The sequence below is a fragment of the Dendrobates tinctorius genome, unplaced genomic scaffold, assembly GCF_039654945.1.
Source record: "Dendrobates tinctorius isolate UK_male_01 unplaced genomic scaffold, ASM3965494v1 ptg000272l, whole genome shotgun sequence".
Classification (NCBI taxonomy): Eukaryota; Metazoa; Chordata; class Amphibia; order Anura; family Dendrobatidae; genus Dendrobates; species Dendrobates tinctorius.
Window position 1 is genome coordinate 10,749,426 of NW_027361939.1, and position 20,215 is coordinate 10,769,640.

At 45.3% G+C, this 20,215-nt stretch overlaps 1 protein-coding gene across 2 annotated transcripts in view; it reads right to left on the bottom strand.

Moving 5' to 3' along the window:
* The window catches only part of LOC141070527 (uncharacterized), a 128,424-nt gene that overhangs the window by 12,280 nt on the left and 95,929 nt on the right, over window positions 1-20,215 (bottom strand). For both annotated transcript variants that reach the window (XM_073559534.1, XM_073559533.1), the window contains exons 11-14: window positions 6,825-6,948; window positions 6,354-6,533; window positions 2,806-2,932; window positions 1,616-1,740 (exon numbers count right to left, since the gene is read on the bottom strand). In XM_073559534.1, the coding sequence (XP_073415635.1) occupies window positions 1,616-1,740; window positions 2,806-2,932; window positions 6,354-6,533; window positions 6,825-6,948 (556 nt within the window). The remainder of the gene's footprint in view (window positions 1-1,615; window positions 1,741-2,805; window positions 2,933-6,353; window positions 6,534-6,824; window positions 6,949-20,215) is intronic.

Below are 20,215 nucleotides of genomic sequence, written 5' to 3' on the forward strand. Positions count from 1 at the left end.
AGCGTTTTTTTTCAACGTTTTTCACCCATTGAATTAAATGGAAAAAACGCATGAAAAACGCAGCAAAACCTGCGTTTTTGCCGCAGCTTCTCTCCTGCCAAGCTCTCGGGTTTTGCTGAAAAAAACGTAGCAAAAACGCCCAGTGTGAACTTAGCCTTAATGTGTCAGATAATGGGGAAAATCGAAGGCCTATATGCACATTAGATGGCAGACCAAAATCATCTGTTTTGGCTGACAATCAAAGGATTTTCTCATCTTAAAGGTGTAAAATTGCAAAGTGCGTGTAAAAATAATCAACTTTTCAATTTACCTCTGTTCTCAAGAACATTGGGATTTTTAATTCTGGAGTATACTGCTTGTTGGCAAGTTTCTCAGCCTCTTACATAGTCTATCAAAGGTGTCAGGTCCTTAGCCAAGGAGGCAGCACAAGGGCACAGAAGCTGGATCCAGAGCGCTTCTCCGATACTGCAGAGGTAAAACTGTCTACGCCTGCAGATCGGGAGAATCCGCACACCAGGCCAGCGGTGCAGCCATGCTGCTCTTTCGATCTGTCAATCAATCTGGAGCACAACACCTCCCGGCCAGCAAGAAGACGTAAGGAAGGGGAGCAATGAGGATAGAAAATCTGACAACCCCTTTAATGTGTACCGCCATTCATCAAAGCTTCTACGCCAGAAAACTGGAATGAACGGTTTGACAAGTCGCATTACCTTTGAATTAGGGTTTGGACTTAATGGACCTGTGCTGTTTTTATTCAACCTTATCAATTATGTAACAGGCAGATTAGGACAGTTAAAGGGATGGTCCAGAAAGGCATGGATACTTTCTTTTAGCGCCACCCTTGACCATGATTTGTGAGTAGTATGGCAGCTGAACCCCATTCACTTTTTCTAATCCTGCAAAACCCTTTTCAGCTTCCATGGCTGTCCTAGGGATTGTCAGCAGGATACAGGTCACATTTAACTCACATTATATTCTGTGGAAGGGTGTCATGTCTGTTGGCAAATGCCAAGCTTCCTACATTTTGGGTTTATGTCAAAAATGGAATTGTTACAAAACAGATGGAAACTGAAGAAGGGTCCATTGACTATAATAGGGTCTATACGGTATCCATTTTCCACCAACATAAAAAAAAAACAACAAAACTCTATCCTGCAGCACTTTTTGTTCTTTTGTAGGTTAATATAGGAATATAACAGCTACCAACCTGCTTGGAGATCGGTGGTCTCAGCAGTTTAACCCTTTGGATGACATCAGAGCCCTAACTTGGCAGCGGAGGTCCTAACATAACTATGTGCTTACAGAATACAGTACTATTGCAATATACTATATTAACTGTGAAAATGCTTTTGTAATAAAATTTACTTAAAAAATAATCTCCTAAATTAGGCTTTTCTTAGGTAAAAGAATGAAAAATATATTGAAAACATGGCCTAAATGATAACTCACATGTAAAGCGCCATGGACTAAATGGCACTATAAAAATGTATAATAATAACTGTAGCCATTCATGGAGTCCCTCAGTAGCACATGAATGATACACGCCTGATGTCAGGACAACATGAAGGAGCAGCCGTTATGTCTATCCGGCCGTGGGGCAGTAATGCGTTGTTACCTTCTCGTGCCTTTTGCGCAGCTGATGCTTCTGCAGAGCGTATTGTTCAATCACTTGGTGTCGGAAAAGTTGGTATTTCTCCTGTAGGTGGCGCTCTTCTAGTCTGAGAATCACAGACTCGCGAGCTGCAGAGAGAGCGTATGTTTAGACACATTCATCTTATAGCGTTGAACAGAGAAAGGCCACATGAATACATCCAGTATTTGGTGAGTTTTTTACCTCAGTATTTGTAAGCCAAAACCAGGAGTGGGTGGAAAATACAGAAGTGGTGACGTGTTACTATTATACTTTTCCCACGACCGTTCCACTCCTGGTTTTGGCTTACAAATACTGGGGTAAAAATCTCACCAAATACTCAATGTGTGCACATGGCCAAAGGGGAAGAAGCGGGGTAACATTACAACATAAAATCACAAAATAATCAAGGGGGACACCTAAATGAGTACTAAGCCCAACCCCAAAAACACAATACTCCAGATCCGGTGTTAGAGACCAAACAGGATTCTCTTAACGTACTGTATCTATAGGATAGCTGATAACTTGTTTACCACTGGGGGAATCACTGCTAGGACACCCGAATCCCAAAATTATGGTTCTGAAGTGCCCCATATAAATGGAGCACTTCATAGACTTCTCCATTCATTGCTCATGGGACTGCTGGAGTTAGGACCGCCATGCACATTAGACTATTATTTGGCCGGCAGCCATTCAGGCCGCCTTTACCATACACAGGAGCGCTTGTTCGGCCGAGTGCTTCTTTGTTCACTATGTTGCAAAAACTGGGGAACAAGTAAGCGCAATAGGGTCTTACCCAATGATTTTATCAGCAGCGTAGAGAATCCATTTATTCATTTTAGGCACTTTACCTGTGTTTTCGATGAGAGAGCCGTCACCGGAAATGTTTGGTTGTGGCTTATCTCAAGGACACAATACGATCGGCAGTCCAAAATTGATATTTCCCCTGACAATAATGTGTTAGGGTCCCCCATACACACTGGACTGTCAGCTGAACCTGTCGATATCGGCGAGTTCGGCCGACATTAACCTAATCAGTGGGCTCTCAAGTACTCGGCAATGTTGGTGATAACTTGCTAGGTTGGGACGACAACCTCTTTGATCCTATGTGTAGCCACAAGGTAAAAAAGTAAAAGGCTTGTGTCAGACATGCGGTCTCCACGGTGGGCACCTACCTCTCTTAAGGCTGTGGATTTTACTGAGGTTTTCTCGTTCTATGCTTACGACCTTCTTCTTATGTTCATTTACTACTTTCTGCAAAGCCAAATTCAGCTCCTGTTGTTGCTCTAGAAGAAATTTTTCCTGTAACAAGAGAGACCTTTCAATAGAGTAGTGTATCTCTGAATGAAGGGAACGGCGGGAGACGGAGCGTAGTGCTGCTAATTGTGCATCTATTATGGCCATTGTTTCCGTGCTCTCTATGTTTTTCCTATACTATAGAGAGACTGCTGTTCCCTCCTGGAAGCTATTCTGCTTTCTTTCCAAAGGGAACGTAACCTGCAAAATTCCTTACACTAGATAGATTTTCTGCATAGAGTAACAGTCCCTTCCAAAAATGAGATAGGATGCCATAGTGATGGCACTTCTGACTCTTTTGGCTCCCAAATTGCTTTTCATTAAAGGGGTCTTTTTACTGTATATATATAAAAAGCATTGATACTCTGACTAACTAATGGAAATTGGTGGGGTGGTCTGGGTCCTAACAATACCCCACTCTGTATGTGGCCTCGTAGACTTTCTACTGTGTCTTAGCTCAGTGTTTCAGCTTGTTGAGCAGAGCAACAGGTGGGGATCTCAGGACCCGAACCCCACCGATCTGTAGGACAAGATAGGGTAGAGATGTTAAAAACAAAGAAGATAGGTGCCCGTTCAACATCATTTCAAACACACATGGACATAACATTCAGGGTAAAGTCATAAAGTCGTCCTGTGGTCAAAACCCCGTCTACCTGAGGTTGACCAATACATGCATGATTTTGAAGGTTTAATTTAAGCTATTTGGTGTCTGAGCGGAGTTTCGACCACATGAGCAGATGTACCAAAGCCTTTCACACCTCCTGTGACTCCCAGATGGGACCAGCTTGTTGTTCATGCCAGAGAATCCTCCAATGGGCCCAAGATCCAACACTAATGGGTCAACCCTATTTGACGGTGACTTTGAAGCCAACTTTTCCACGGCCTTTTATTTCTTAGTTTATTCACAAATAAACTACTTGATACGACTGGTGATATGACCTATGAGAGCAATGATAACAGCGTGCACATGTTCTGTATAGATGCAAGATGGATTCTCAGAATTCAATAGTTCATGTTAGGAATCCCAGTTCAAAATTGTTGCACTGTAGAAAGAGTCGACTTTGCCAAATTTTTGGACTCATCTGTCTGCTGACATCCACAGAAGAATCCTGAGAACCTCAATATCGGATCAGTATAGGACTTGCTCTTGGATCTTCACCAGTGAAGGCCCTTAATGTGATGGGAAGTTTATTTTCAGCTCCCTGTTCCGTTTTGGCACTCTCCAGATTCTGGATTAGAATTTTTCAGTATTTATTTTTCCAGCCAAGGAAACCTTGCTTCCCTTTTTAATAGTGTAATGGTCTCCCCTGCCTATGGAGCAGCTTCAACTGTTTTTACCAGTAGCAACAAAAATCTGGAATATATTAATTTATAGGCATTTTAGGCATATATGACCATAGTGCAACCTCAAAGGAAAAGCCTGAAACATGTCAAATAATATTCAGATATTTTATGCTTCTAATACATTGACACATTTTCTTCTTCTACCCATATGGTGCTTTCTGGGACGTTGATATTCTCCACCCACACCTCTTTCCAACAGTCAGTTTTTATTATACTCTTAGAACAGTTGACTGACATGATTTGACAGAGGATGGGTGTCAGACTCGTGATTTTAAGTTTTACATACGTATATTTTATTAGATTTAGTTTTGCAATATACTGTAGAGGTGGATTTGGCAAAGCAAAAGCGGAGATAAGCAGCAATTTTCACAATCCTTTTGTGAAAATTGCTGCTTATTTTTTGGTTTAAAGGGAACATGTCAGCAAAAAATACAATATTTCATTTATATTGTTGTTCAAGTGTTTTTTCCTTTTAAAAATACAATATTTAGCTACAACCACAGTGAGATATTGCAGGTAAATACTATCTTAAAGGGAATCTGTCAGTAGGATCAAGCCTTCTATGCTGTCTATATGGGCATGGAGATTATAGGGAGCTGAATATAAGGATATCTTGATATCTGCGATTCGGTGTCTCATTCCAGAGAAAATCTCATTTTTCTTAATATGTAAATGATCTGTTAAGATCTATGGGCCGGACATAGAGCTCCCTGAGAATCTGCCTCAAGAGATTATTTTAAAGGAAAGGAGGCATCACTAGTATGAGACACATAATGACTGACAGTCTGGTTTCCTGATCTACATGTTTCATACTGGTAACAGCCCCTTTCGTATAAAATAATCTCTAGAGGCAGATTCTCAGGGAGATCTATGTCCGGCCCATAGATCTTAACTAGTGATGAGCGAGTATACTCGTTGCTCGGGTTTGCCCGACCATGCTCGGGTGGTCTCCGAGTATTTTGGCGTGCTCGGAGATTTAGTTTTTGTCGTCTCAGCTGCATGATTTGCGACTGCTAGACAGCCTGAATACATGTGAGGAATACCTTTTTGTTAGGGAATCTCCACATGTATTCAGCTTGTCTAGCAGCCACAAATCATGCAGCTGAGATAACGAAAACTAAATCTCCGAGCACGCCAAAATACTCGGAGATCACCCGAGCATACACGGGGAGACCCGAGCAAGAATGCTACTCGCCCATCACTAATCTTAACAGCTGATTTAGATATTAAGAACAACATGGATTTCTCTAGAATAAGATATCAGATCACAGATATCAAAGTATCATTTTATTCAGCTTCCTATGACCTGCATGACCATCTAGACAGCTTAAGAGGGTTGATCCTACAGACAGATTCCTTTTAAGCAAATGTGACTTCCTATTTAGAAGTGAGGTGCAGAGCTAAAAATGGAGAACTATTGTCCCTTAGCTGCAATTTCACTAAAAAGCCACATACATATGTTTAAAACGGTATTTACCTGGAGATTACCAAAACTGGTGTAGGTTAAAGGGGTTGTCCAAACTTGGGACTAAAGTCATCAGTAATCTATTTGGCTGCAAACTTCAGAATCGTGGTGCACACACTATCATGATTCGCTGTGTTAGTTTGCAGTCACGTGACCACATGTAGGTGAGTTGCATACTTGAAGACAACTGGACAGATTTGACGACTGCTTTTCTCAATAGAAGTGAATTGAGAGAAGCCAGCTGAGTCTAGTCGGTGTGTGACTGCAAATATCTAAATCACCTACATGTGATCACATGCTTGCCAGCAATTACAGGAAATATAGTGGAATTGTGACAGTGTGCACACCGCACACACTTTCATGATTCAGCACACTGCAGACTTTAATCCCAAGTCCAGACAACCCCTTTAATGCTGCTTCTTTTTAGCTGACCAGTTCTCTTTAATGCTCCCGGACCACCTGTATATTGTATCCTTGCTTTCATTGCTCAGTTTTTGGGCACGAGCTGCGGAACAGTTTCTGGTCAGTGTTCTATCTGAATAACATTGTGCAATCTTGTAATGTAGTTTTGGTCTTCTTGACCACAGCTGAACGTGACGGCGGATAAAGCTTTGTTACCTCTTGCCTTTTGTCCTTGAACTCCAATTTCTTCTTGTTCCTCTCTTTCTGATGCTGAGACTTGATACGGAGGGCGTCTTGCTGCAGGCGGTTGGTGTGCTCCTGCTCCCTTCGTGCTCGTCCCTGCTCCATCTGTCTCTCCAAGGCCTCGATCTCTCGCTCATAATACTGTTTTTTACTCTGTAAACGCACAAAACCTCTATGTGAATACGAGCGTCGGATCCTTGGAGAAAACCTGCAATCCTGAACATCCTAGCAATCGTTGCATCAAGACGCGAGCATTAACCATTAACGTTGCATTGATGCGTCCCCTGCCATCCATATTAGATCCCTCCTGTTATCAATAAGTCATAGAGGGGATGCCTGGGAGCAGTTTCTGCTCCGTCTCCTCTAAGACGCCAGTCAACGGGTTGAGCTTGTGACCTCCCAGCCCACCCATTGTCTACAGCTTTGTCTTGTGACCCCACTTACTATAATCTCCTGTTCAATGTGTCGGAACATAATCTCCCTTTCTCTTTGCATCCGCTGCTCCAGCTGGCTCTGGGCTTTCATCTCTTCCTTCTGCAGCACTCTCAGCTGCTGTAGCTCCTGGCGCCTGCAGAAAACATCAAATGGAATATATTATGTCCTGCTCACGATTCCTTCGCCAAGCGCTGGAGAGATGCCACAGGCGGCCGGCAGAGCGTACGAGGAGCCGCAATCGTGCCATACCTAAAGAGCTACAGGTCGACGCTTCTGATCGCGATGAATGTGTACCCCTTGCCCACACACGGTGGAAGCAGCCATTTTCTGGGCTAAACCAAGTTTTCCCGACCGTGCAGCTTAATAATTCCCTTGGAAACATCACCATGAAAGGAAGCATCTGTGATTTCATTAGTTTCTAAAGAATTTATTGACTGCAATCTCATGAATATTCATTTTGGACGACGCTCATTAATTGCCCAGTAGGTTAAAAAGAAAAAAAAAAGCACCTGTCGCTAACACACAATGAAGTCAGCCATTTTATGGTCCGGTACACCATAAAAAAAAAAATAATTATGAGCCGTTGCTCGTTAGTATAAATATCAGTCGTGACGATTTTGGCTTTGGTGTATGAGAGGACCTTCATATGAATGACCCATTCACTAGGTGAAATGAAAAAATGCCCCTTTAATGCAACCCTCCCCCACCCCCCCTAAATACAGCTCAGACACCACCCACCACCCATCTCTCCCTCCTTGACCTTAACCTGAGGGGAAATAAAAGGTAACGTTCTCGGACGGAATCGTCACGTTGTGAAAGAGTCTTTATTTTAACGGAAAATGGTTTTACCACAAACAGCTGGAGTCTTCCGAGAAGGTTTGGGGGAACCTAAAGGAATAGGAAAATCTGCCCATAGTCACAAATCACAGCGCAGCTTTCATTTCTTATAATCCACACAGAAAATAAAAGATGCATTGTGATTGGTTGCTACGGGCAACAAAAACACTTTTCAGAAATCGGTCTTTTTCTTGAAGGCAGCTAAGCGATGATGGAACAGATATGAAAATAAGGAGTTAAGAAACGTGTTAAACCTTAGATTCCTAAAAGTATCCCCCTGGTTACACTGATGGCAGCTTTACACCCCATTGGGAGTCTCTCATCTCAAGCAGCGTCATCAGATGTCACCTGGAATGACTTTTCTACAGTCTTGAGGGAGTTCTCAGATTAGTTGGTGCCTTCACTCTGCATCCAATTCATTCCAAACTATCTCAATTGGGTTGAGGTCAGGAGATTGTGGAGGCCATCTATCTCCTTGTTCTTATTGCCCTTACATAGCCTGGAGATGTGTTTAGTTCATTGACCTGTTGCAAAACAAATAATGGTCCCACTAAGTGTAAACCAGATAGGATGGCATGCTATTGCAGAATGTTTTGGTAGCCATGCTGGGTGAGTGTGCCTTGAAAATGGAATAAATCACCAACAACATCACCAGCAAAGCACCTCCACACCATCACACCTCTTCCTCCATGCTTCACGGTGGGCACAACACATGTAGATATCATCTGCTCACCTTTTCTATGTCTCACAAAGTCATGGTGGCTGCTACGAAAAATCTCGAATTTTGTCTCACCAGATTACAGTACAAATTTACACTTATCTAATGTCCAGTCCTTGTGTTTCTTGGCCCAAATAAGTCTGTTCTTGTTTGTGGACCACAGTAGTGGCTTCTTTCCAGCAATTCGATCATAAAGGCCTGCTTCTCGCAGTTTCCTCTTGAATGTGCACTATTTATGAGGGCTGTTATCTGAGATGCTGTCAATTTGTGTTCTCTATGGTTGGTAACTGCAGCTGAGATAACGGGTGAAGTTCTTATGATAGCCAGTTTCATCACAACGATTGATGGTTTTCATGACTGCACTTGAGGATACCTTCAAGGTTCTAGTAATTTTCCACATTGAAGACCATCATGTCTTAAAGTAATGATGGACTGTCATTTCTCTTTACTTATTTCTTCACATATTCTGGCATAGCACAGCTGTGATATTGCCTCTGCAAAGCACACCTGAGAGTTGGAAGTGCTTCTAAAGTGCGGCAATTTCACAAATTAACTCTTGACGAGGAAAACCTATTAATTGGAAGCCATTCCAGGAGACTAACTGATGAAGCTGCTTGAAAGAATGCCAAGAGGGTATAAAGCTGTCATCAGAGTAGAAGAGGGTACTTTGATGAATCTAAGGTTTAACATATATTCTGGTTTGTTTGACACATGTTTTTTCCTTACTCCTTGTTTCCATTTTTGCTGCCTTCAGTCATAGAATCATAGAATCGCAGAGTTGGAAGGGACCTCCTGGGCCATCTGGTCCAACCCCCTGCTCAAAGCAGGATTCGCTAAATCATCACAGTCAGATGACTGTCCAGCCTCTGTTTGAAGACATCCATTGAAGGAGAACTCACCACCTCTCGTGGCAGCCTGTTCCACTCATTGATCACTCTAACTGTCAAAAAGTTTTTTCTAATATCTAATCTGTGTTTCCTCCCATTCAGTTTCATCCCATTGCTTCTAGTCTTTCCTTGTGCAAATGAGAATAAAGTTGATCCTTCTACAATGTGACAGCCCTTTAGATATTTGTAGACAGCTATTAAGTCTAAATCTACAATGTGCACATTCCATTAAAAACATTGAAAACCACTGCGTGAATAAGTGTGTTCAAACTTTTGACAGCTATAGTACTATATATGCAACTACTAATGTTCCAATGTATGCATGAAATATAGATTGGGCAGATAGGACAAACAACATGGCTACAAAGCGTAAAAATAACGTAGCCATAGGTTTGCAGAGCAGCTGCCGACACAAAAGAATTTTTTAATCAATATTATTTGCAAAGTTATAAAGCTTTTAAAGGAAAACAATTCCTTTGATTTGATTATGGATTCAGTCTATTCTTCATCTCTGATGAGGTCAGGAAGTAATTTTAGACTGATGGGAAAAACACTTTTCTAAATGCAGATCAGCTGAGGCTTCATTGATCACTGTACTTTCCATAATTAAAACCTAAAGCAGCCACTTCAGGAAAAAATATGGTATGATATGGCACCTATTCAAATTAAATGTGCCAAGACTACCAAAGCAATAGCTATCCCCTGTAGGTTATGGAAGGGCTTCTAGTGGGGAAACCTTAGTTCTGATGTTTAGTGTAAGTTATGCTACAGGAACTATTGACTTCTTGTAGATCTATCAGTTACAGAAAAAGACATTGAAAAGCAGGAGCAAGTTCAGAGAAGAGCGACCAGAATGGTGAGCGGACTGCAAAGTATGTCCTACGAGGAACGATTAAAGGATCTGGGAATGTTTAGCTTGCAAAAAAGAAGGCTAAGAGGAGACTTAATTAATAGCTGTCTACAAATATCTGAAGGGATGTTACATTGTAGAAGGATCAACCTTATTCTCATTTGCACATGGAAACACGAGAAGCAATGGGATGAAACTGAATGGGAGAAGATACAGATTAGATATTAGAAAAAACTATTTGATCACCGTCACTGTAAATGAGTGGAACAGGTTGCCACGAGAGGTGGTGAGTTCTCCTTCAATGGAAGTCTTCAAACAGAGACTGGACAGACATCTGTCTGAGATGGTTTAGTCAATCCTGCATTGAGCAGGGGGTTGGAGCAGATAACTCTGTAGGTCCATTCCAACTCTAACATTCTAGGCATCTACTTAAAGGATTTGGACTACTTTGTGTGCTTTTTTTCTTACCTAAAGTGCATGTATTTTGGGCTGAAGATCATTTTGGTAATTGGGCGATATTAAAAATATTGCACCCTATGCCTTCTGTAGACTTCGTGTTACACTGTTTATTGCAGGCTATAGAAGTAGTTATCTAAGGATCCATCAGTGAGCTCGTTCTGACTGTGAGTTCATCTTTTATCCTTCTTTTTCTGACCTCCTCTGTATTGTTTTTCTGACCTCCTCTATTTTATTGTTCAACTTTTTGGAACAGGATCCAAAACTTTTGTATGAGCACAGACCATATGAAAGTTGAGCTGCATTTTGTGGTCATAAATCTTTTGAAAGGGATTTAGAAAAATATATTTTAAAAAATTACAAACACTACATCAGATCCAGCTCCCTGACAGATTCTCAGTTAACTCATTCAGAAGCAGGACAGCTAAAACGCCTGTAAAAGCAAAATGGTGCAAAATTTTTGATTAAAACCAAATTGCAAAAAAAAATATTTTTTTCACCTGAAACACCTGTATCTAAGTAAAAAAAAAAAAAATGCTCACAAAAGGTGTTCTTATCCTTTAACCCCTTAGTGACCTGGCCAAATTTTTGAAATCTGACCAGTGTCATGTTACTGTATGTGGTAATTAATAACTCTGGAATGCTTCGACCGATCTCAGTGATTTTGAGATTGCTTTTTTCGTGACACCTTATAATTTATGATAATGGTAAATTTAGCTTAGATATGTTTTGTGTTTATCTATAAAAAATCTAAAAAATTTGATAAGAATGTAAAAAAATGGGCAATTTTCAAACTTTGAATGATTATCCCTTTAATAATAATAATAATAATAATAATTTTTATTTATATAGCGCCAACATATTCCGCAGCACTTTACAATTAAGCGGGGACATCTACAGACAATAAATTCAATACAAGTTAAGACAATTCAAACAGTGACATTAGGAGTGAGGTCCCTGCTCGCAAGCTTACAATCTACAAGGAAATGGGGGGGGACACAGGAGGTGAGAAATGCTTGTTAATTCAGGTCTGGCAATTATAATAGGGATTTTCATATAAAGCTGCATGATACGGTCATCAGCCCGTGTGTTTAAGTGCAATAGACAAGTATCAAGTGCTGTTATCATATGCATGAAGGGTGTGGAGACAGATGAATAGTAGGATGCAGATTCAGAATAATATTTGGAAGGAGGGAACAGGGCAAAGTTAGCTTGCTGAGTAGTTGATGTGGTAGGCTTGTTTGAAGAGATGGGTTTTCAAAGCGCGCTTGAATAGGTCAGGGCTAGGTATCAGTCTGATCGTCTGGGGAAGTGGATTCCAGAGAGCTGGAGCAGCACGAGAGAAGTCTTGGAGACGGAGGTGCGAGGTTCGGATTACGGGGGATGTTAGTCTTAGGTCATTTGTAGAACGGAGGGCACGTGTAGGGCGATAGACAGAGATGAGAGAGGAGATATAAGGCGGTGCAGAACAGTGGAGAGCTTTGTGGGTGAGAGAGATGAGTTTATACTGGACCCTGTAGCGAATAGGTAGCCAGTGTAATGACTGGCACAAGATGGAGGCAACGGTGAAGCGGCTGGACAGAAATATGACCCTGGCTGCCGCATTCAAGATGGATTGGAGAGGAGAAAGTTTGGTAAGAGGGAGACCGATCAGAAGAGAGTTGCAGTAGTCCAGACGAGAATGAATAAGAGCGACAGTAAGAGTCTTAGCAGTTTCAAAGGTGAGAAAAGGTCGGATTCTGGAGATGTTTTTATGATGCAGGTGACAAGAGCGAGTGAGTGATCGGATGTACGGAGTAAAGGAAAGTTCAGTGTCGAATATGACCCCAAGACAGCGGGCATGCTGCTTGGGAGTTATGGTTGAACCCTCCAGGGTTATTTCGATGTTAGGTAGAGTGAGGTTAGTAGAGGGGAGAAACAGAAGAAGTTCAGTTTTAGAGAGATTTAGTTTCAAATAGAGGGAGGACATGATGCTAGAGACAGCAGACAGACAATCCTTGGTATTTTGAATTAGGGTAGGGGTGATGTCAGGGGAAGAAGTGTATAATTGGGTGTCATCAGCATAGAGATGATACTGGAACCCAAATCTGCTGATTGTTTGTCCAATAGGGGCAGTGTATAAAGAGAAGAGGAGGGGGCCTAGGACTGAGCCCTGCGGGACCCCGATAGTAAGGGGACGAGAAGAGGAAGAGGAGCCGGAAAAAGATACAGTGATGGAGCGGTCAGAGAGGTAGGAGGAGAACCAGGAGAGGGCTGTGTCCTTGAGGCCTATAGAGCGGAGCATAGTGAGGAGGAGCTGGTGATCCACAGTGTCAAATGCGGCAGAGAGATCCAGGAGATCCCTTTAAGGCTGGAGTCACACTAAACCTATGAAAAATCGGTCTGAGTCTCCCTGCAGAGAGTCGCATGAATGTAATGCGAGTGTCATGCAAGTACAAACCAATTCTTACACCTAGCATCCGATTTACATCCAAATGCAGTGCGATTGCTATCAGACTGCAATGCGATTTTAATATGAGCTTTTACATACAACAATTCTCTGTCATTTACACATCGTTTTTAAAGGAAATATTAATCAAAACACACACATAAAAAATAAAATGGGGGTGGTCTTTTTTGTCCTTCCTCATTCTTGGGTCCTCTACCAGAGGCCTGGGAGTTTGAGGGTTCTGCTCAGGATCTTAGTTCCCAGTATTGCGCTTTTCTGGACAGAGAGCTCAGATGTTGCTCCTGGAATCTGTTGTAGCCATTCTTCCAACTTAGGGGTCACTGCTCCAAGTGTTCCTATGACCACTGGAATCACTGTTGCCTACACCTTCCACATCTTCTCCAGTTCTCCTTTGAGACCCTGGTATTTCTCCAGCTTCTCATAGTCCTTCTTCCTGATATTGCTGTCACTTGGCACTGCCACATCTATTTTCATTGCTGTCTTCTGATCCTTGACTACTATGACAATGTCTGGTTGGTTAGCCAACACCTGCTTATCTGTCTGGATCTTGAAGTCCCACAGGATTGTAGCCCTTTCATTCTCCACCACTTTTTCTGGGGTCTTCCACCTGGACTTAGGAGGACTTAGCCCATATGCTGTGCAGATGTTCCTGTATACCATTCCTGCTACTTGGTTGTGGCGTTCAGTATACGCTGTTTCTGCTTGCATTTTGCTTCCTGACACTATGTTTGGATACATTCTGATGTTTCTTTGCATAGTCTGCAACTTGGGTCTTGTCTTGTATGGTAGATTCCTGCTTCTATGGATCTGGTATTTAGTGCTTGCTCTTGTGGCGCTATGATTAGTGCCTCTGTGCTGTCTCGGAGTCCAGCATTCTCCAGCCATTGGTAGGATTTCTCCATGTCAGCCACCTCCATTATCTGTCAATGGTACATCCCATGCAGCGGCTTGTCTTGCCATGGCGCTTCATGTTCCTGTTCTTCCTTCCAGATCTGTTGTTGTTGCTGCCTTGAGGTTTCCTCTCAGCATCTCATCTTTTGGCACCATTCTTCTGATGTATTCATCCGTGATGGTAGCTTGGATGCTTATCAAGCCTCGACCACTCTCCTTTTTGTTGGTATACAAACTTTGGGTGCTAGACTTATGGTGGAGACCTCCATGCATTGTGAGGAGCTTTCATGTCTTCACATCTGCAGTTTCCATCTCTTCTTTTGGCCAGCACACTATGCCAGCAGGGTATCTGATAACTGGCAGGGCATATGTATTGATGGCGCTGTAATGTAAGATATGATTTTGCAGAACTTTCTAGAATCTCCCATTGCTACACACTGAGGAGATGAACCTGTCATGTAGCTGCAACCCCCCCTCCTTTTCAGCTCTGTGCTTGCTGGTAACATGAAACCGTCCATTTCCTCTCTCAGCCTTCCCCCCTGCAAGGGAAAGCATTTCTTTGGTCTGAAAAATGCGGCTTGCATACAGGTATAGGAAATATTAAAAGAAGCTCCAGCGCGCACTTCGCTTGTGACAGAGATATGAAACTCACATTTCTGCAAAGGGCACGAAGCCAGCTTTCTAAACCCCTAAGTTTCACGATTCTCGGACCTCCAGAAACTGAGATATGGATTGCTCCCAAATGGAGTGTCCTAAGTATGGAATGCATGGTGTTGTTCTATTCTATGCGATAAATCACAAACAATGATGCCCTATGTGTGTTGGTACGGGCTTCTCTCGTTTAGATATAATTATTCTAAGTTTTGTAGACAAATCATAACTTAGAGAAAGGGGGGTTGGACCTCACCAGACCGCCCATTTCGTGAGGTCAAGACCCTAGGCTATAGGTATTCCCTACCAAATTCCAGTCAGTTCAGCTGAAGTCCTCATGCCAAAGAGACATGCCGATGAGTGGGGATGTTTGGTTAAGCACCCCTCCCCCAGCCACATGGTCTGCCTAATACCAACTACTCACATGTGAGTGTTACTTTCTGTTCTTTCATCCACTTTGTTTTATATTTGTATTTGTACATATGTAATGTCTCAACTTTGTAACAACTTTTATATTTGTAATCACTGCCCGACTTTGGGGAATAAATCGTAAAATTATCAGTTTGACTCCATGCTCTAAGAAACGAACTATGCACCTTTTTTTAGATAATTGCTACTAATTTGGGGCTTGTCACGGACCCTCTTAATTAACTCTGTGATTAAGTAAAGCGTGGCTGGTGGCAGCGTAGTGTGCGCGGCTGGCTAGGCTAGCTGGCAGTACAGACGGGTCTTACATACCGAATGAGGGGCTGCAGCCACAGCATTGATAATTCCCTTACTGCAGTAGTCTAATTGCCCGTGCACAGCAAGCAACCCATTCGGCGACTAATTATCCTATGTGCAGTTCCCTAACTGACCTGAGGGTAAGGGGGCGCCGGAGAGCTGCGAGTTCCAAAGTCAAACTGAGAAAGTGGGATATACATAAATCCCCGCAGTTCTTGGAAGGTTGTTAGCAGTGGTGGGGTATCCAAAATACCCCCGTGCGGTAAATTGTTACAGCAAGATTAGCTTGCTGTATTTTTGTCATGTGGTGCCAGTGGTGGGATAACTAAGATAAGCCCCCACTTTGCCCGTGATAGCCGTGTGCCGGCAGTGCGTCGCGTCCCTCATCCGCTGAAAAACCTGTGTCGGTGGTGGGATCGCGACATATTGGTGGCACAGGGTCCGCTGTCCATCACAATTTGGTGACAGCGGTCCGCCGTTCTTCACATATTGGTGGCAGCGGTGGGATAACTAAGATAATCCTCCACCGTGCCTGTGATAGCTGTGTGTCGGCAGTGCGTCGCGTCCCTCCGTCCGCTGACAAACCCGTGTCGGTGGTGGGATCGTGACATATTGGTGGCACAGGGTCCGCTGTCCGTCACATATTGGTGGCAGCGGTCCGCCGTTCTTCACATATTGGTGGCAGAGCGGTGGGATAATCCTAGAGCATTAGTGATTTGGTTTGAGCAATCATTCCTATCACTAAAAACCTGCACAGTTCCTGCGGGAATCCTGCATCACAGGTTTTGGAGAACAGACTCAGTGGTTACTAGTTCTGAGACATTTTTGTGTACTTGCAAGTATTCCCTCCCTTTCTCTTCGTTTTTCTTTTCTAGCTTTTATTTGGCAACCATGGCGACAAAAGGAGAACACTGGTACAGACAGCAGAAAAAGGAAAACCTTGCTGCAGTATGCACGTACCGAGGCATTGACGCCACAAGCAAAACCAGAGATCAATTGATCGTGGCTCTGGTGCAGCAGGACAACACCCAGTGTCCAGCGGGCGCAGAAGTTGGCCCAAGTGACAATGGGGCTGCAGCAGAGGCTCCACTCCTGAGCGCTGGCCCCACATTCAACCAGAGCACGCTGGACCCCTACCTGCAAGCGGCCTTGGATGCACTCACTGCCCGAAAACAGTGAGGGACGGGTGAGGCTGATCCAGCAATATCGGCAGGAGGCCCGAGCCGAAAGAGAGGCTGAACGAGAAGCTCAGAGGGCCCATGAACTGGAGATGCTCCAGTGGGAGTGGAATGCCCCCACAGCCCGAAACAGTGAGCCCAGCAGCGTCCAGAGTCCTAATCCCCGGCCAGAGCATTTTTCCGTGATGGAAAAGGACGGGGACTTGGACACGTTTCTGCGAGCCTTCGAGAAAGCCTGCAGACAGTACCGGCTGGATAATGTCCAATGGGCCAGGTACTTGACCCCAAGGCAAAAAGGCAAAGCTCTGGAGGCGTTTGCATCTCTTCCACCAGAAGACGATGATGACTATGATGCCATAAAGCAGGCGCTGATCACCAAATTACGCCTGACACCTGAAGTATACCGAAAGAAGTTCCGGAACCTCCAACGTGGCCCACATGATAGCTATAGCGATGTGGTGCAAGGACTCAGGACCCACTTTGACCAGTGGATCCATGGACTGTCCGTTGATTCCTTTGAGCTGCTACGGGACCTGATGATCAAAGACCAGTTCCTGCATCTTTGCCCAGCTGAGGTCCGACAGTTCATCCTGGGCCGCGAACCAGCGAATGCGGACAAAGCGGCGCAGATCGCCGACAACTACGAGGCCAACCGGAAGCCAGAGACACGGAGACCAGTCACCACCAGCTGGAGAGGGTGTAAGCATGCAACCAACCCCAGTGCCCCAGCTAGCCGTCCCTCCGGAGGCCCTGTCCCTGTTGCCAACACCAAGCCTACTACTGATAGTCGCCAATGTTTCAACTGCAATCGGACTGGTCACTTCCGTTCCTCCTGTCCGGAAAATCCGAAGAACCCCCCAGCCAAGGCCTCTGGGCCCAAAACCTCTGTTCTGTTGGTGGGAGGTGTGGTTGGGAGGATTGACGACAACGTTCAACCTGTCCAGGTGGGAGCCGTATTGCTACAGGCCTCAAGGACACCGGGGCTGAATGAACCCTCACCCGTCCTGGACTGGCGGCCCCTGAAGAGTTTGTTGAGGGGAAAACCCTGACTGTCACCGGGATCGGGAGTACCCGCTGTCCCTTGCCAGTGGCCCGGGTATTCCTTGATTGGGGTGCTGGGAGTGGGGTGAGGGAAGTGGGAGTGTCTGAGAACCTGCCCACTGATGTTTTATTGGGTACTGACTTGGGAAGGATGGTTGCATACTACGTCCCTGACACCTCTCCCCAACCTGATAATAAGGGTAACGTTAACCCTGATGATGATGATGATGATGGGAAACTGAATGTGTTACCTGCTAATGACGTGATGAGTAATGATGCAACTAACAACCATTCTTTCCCCAGGAATGATGCTGATGGTGATGTAAATGTACCAAAGAAACCTGATAACCATTCTTTTCCTAGGAATGATGATGATGATGTATCTGTGTCGACTGAACCTGTTAACCATTTCTTTGAAACGGTAGCTGTGTCCACAGGTACCGAAGTGCTCAGCCCCGTCACTCTGCGGAGTGAGACGGCTGAGGAACCCCTGGCAGGAGCGAGCAACGGTGCTCAAGGAAATGGGGAAGTGCATGGGGACCATGAGGAAGGTAATGCCATGCAACGGACCAGTGCCACCGAGGAAGGTAACTGGCCCATAGGTAGCACTGCTCCTGAAGTGTTGGGGGTGGATGTGGAGGTAGAGCCCATGGCAGCACCGACTGGTGGGTCTGTAGAAATTCCCAGGGAGACAGCATACGTAGCAGCTGTCACATGCAGTCAGAGTGCCCAGATCGCAGGTAGCACCCTGCCTTCTGGACCCTCTGCTGCTACTGGAGAGACTGAACCAGAGGTGACCCCAGAGCCGGTTCCAGAGGGTCCCAGTAAGGAAGGAACCCTGACGTCACTTCTGGCAGCCTCCAGCAAGGAGTTGCAGGCTGCTCTGCACTCAGATGTGAGACTGGAGAAATTGAGACACCTCGCCGAGACGCCCACCTCCCAGCCTGATAAGGAGAGGGTGTTCTAGGAACGAGGAAGGTTGTACCAGGAGACAGTACCCGGAAATTCCCAAAAGGTGTGGTTGAGGGAAAGACAGCTAGTCGTCCCCCTCCTTTTCAGAACTGAGTTGTTGCGGATTGCCCATGAGATTCCACTCGCTGGACACTTGGGGATCAGCAAAACAAAGGCACGGCTGTCTCAACACTTCTATTGGCCCAAGATGGGGACAGATGTAACACAATACTGCCACACCTGTGCCACCTGTCAAATGGTGGGTAAGGCGGGGCCTGCTCTTAAGGCTCCCCTTATTCCTTTGCCGGTGATAGAGGAGCCTTTCCAGAGAATCGCGGTGGACATTGTAGGCCCACTGGCCGTCCCCAGCAGCTCTGGAAAGCGATACATTCTCACCGTGGTAGACTACGCTACCCGGTACCCAGAGGCAGTACCTCTTTCTTCAACCAGGGCAGATAAGGTGGCTGACGCACTGGTGACCATCTTTTCAAGGGTAGGATTTCCCAGGGAGATGCTTACCGATCAAGGGACCCAATTCATGTCTCGCCTAATGGAGGCTCTCTGTGAGAAAATTCAGGTGAAGCACCTGGTATCGAGTGCGTATCACCCACAGAATAATGGTTTGTGTGAACGCTTCAACGGTACCCTCAAACAGATGCTCCGCATGCTGGTTGAGACCCAAGGGCGTGACTGGGAGCGGTACCTCCCACACCTCCTGTTCGCTTACAGAGAAGTTCCGCAGGCCTCGACCGGGTTCTCCCCCTTCGAGCTCCTGTATGGCAGGCGAGTCCGGGGACCCCTTGGGTTGACAAGAGAATCCTGAGAAGATGAGCCAAATGCCACAGAAGTGTCCATCGTGGATTATGTCATGCGCTTCCGTGACAAGATGCAGACCTTGACGCAGTTGGTGCATGGCAACATGACGCAGGCTCAGGCTGACCAGAAGCACTGGTACGACCAGAACGCCCGGGAGCGGACCTACCAGGTGGGTCAAAAGGTGTGGGTGCTGGTCCCCGTACCAACGGATAAGCTTCAGGCAGCCTGGGAAGGCACATACGTCGTCCACCAACAGCTCAACCCGGTCACCTACGTGGTCACGCTTGACCATGCTCGGGGTAGGCGCAAGGCCTTTCACGTCAATATGCTGAAGGCGCACCACGAACGTGAAGCTTGCATCCTACCGGTCTGCAACCTGGATGGGGAGGAAGATCCCCTCCTGGACATGCTGGCCCAAGCCAAGGACAATGGGTCCATTGAGGACATGGAGATAAGTGGTTTGCTAACCGTATCCCAGCGGTCGCAGTTGGTGGAAGCCCTGGAACCCTTCTGGGCCGTGTTCACCAACCGACCTGGGAGGACGGAGTTAGCGGTTCATGAGGTGGACACCGGGAATCACGCCCCACTACAGCGAACACCTTATCGGATCTCTGAGGAGGTGCAACAGGTCATGCACCAAGAGATCAATGAGATGTTAAGGTTGGGGGTGATTTGACAGTCAAAAAGCGTGTGGGCCTCACCTGTAGTTCTCGTGCCTAAAAAGGATCGAACCACCCGGTTCTGCGTGGACTACAGGGGGCTCAACGCCATCACAACCTCTGATGCCCACCCGATGCCGCGCATCGAGGATCTGCTTGAGCGGTTGGCAAAAGCAAGGTACATAACCATCAGGGATTTGAGTCGGGGATACTGGCAGATTCCCCTGGGCCCTGAGGCGCAGGAGAAATCCGCCTTTATCACCCGACACAGGACTGTTGTGAGTTCATTTTCC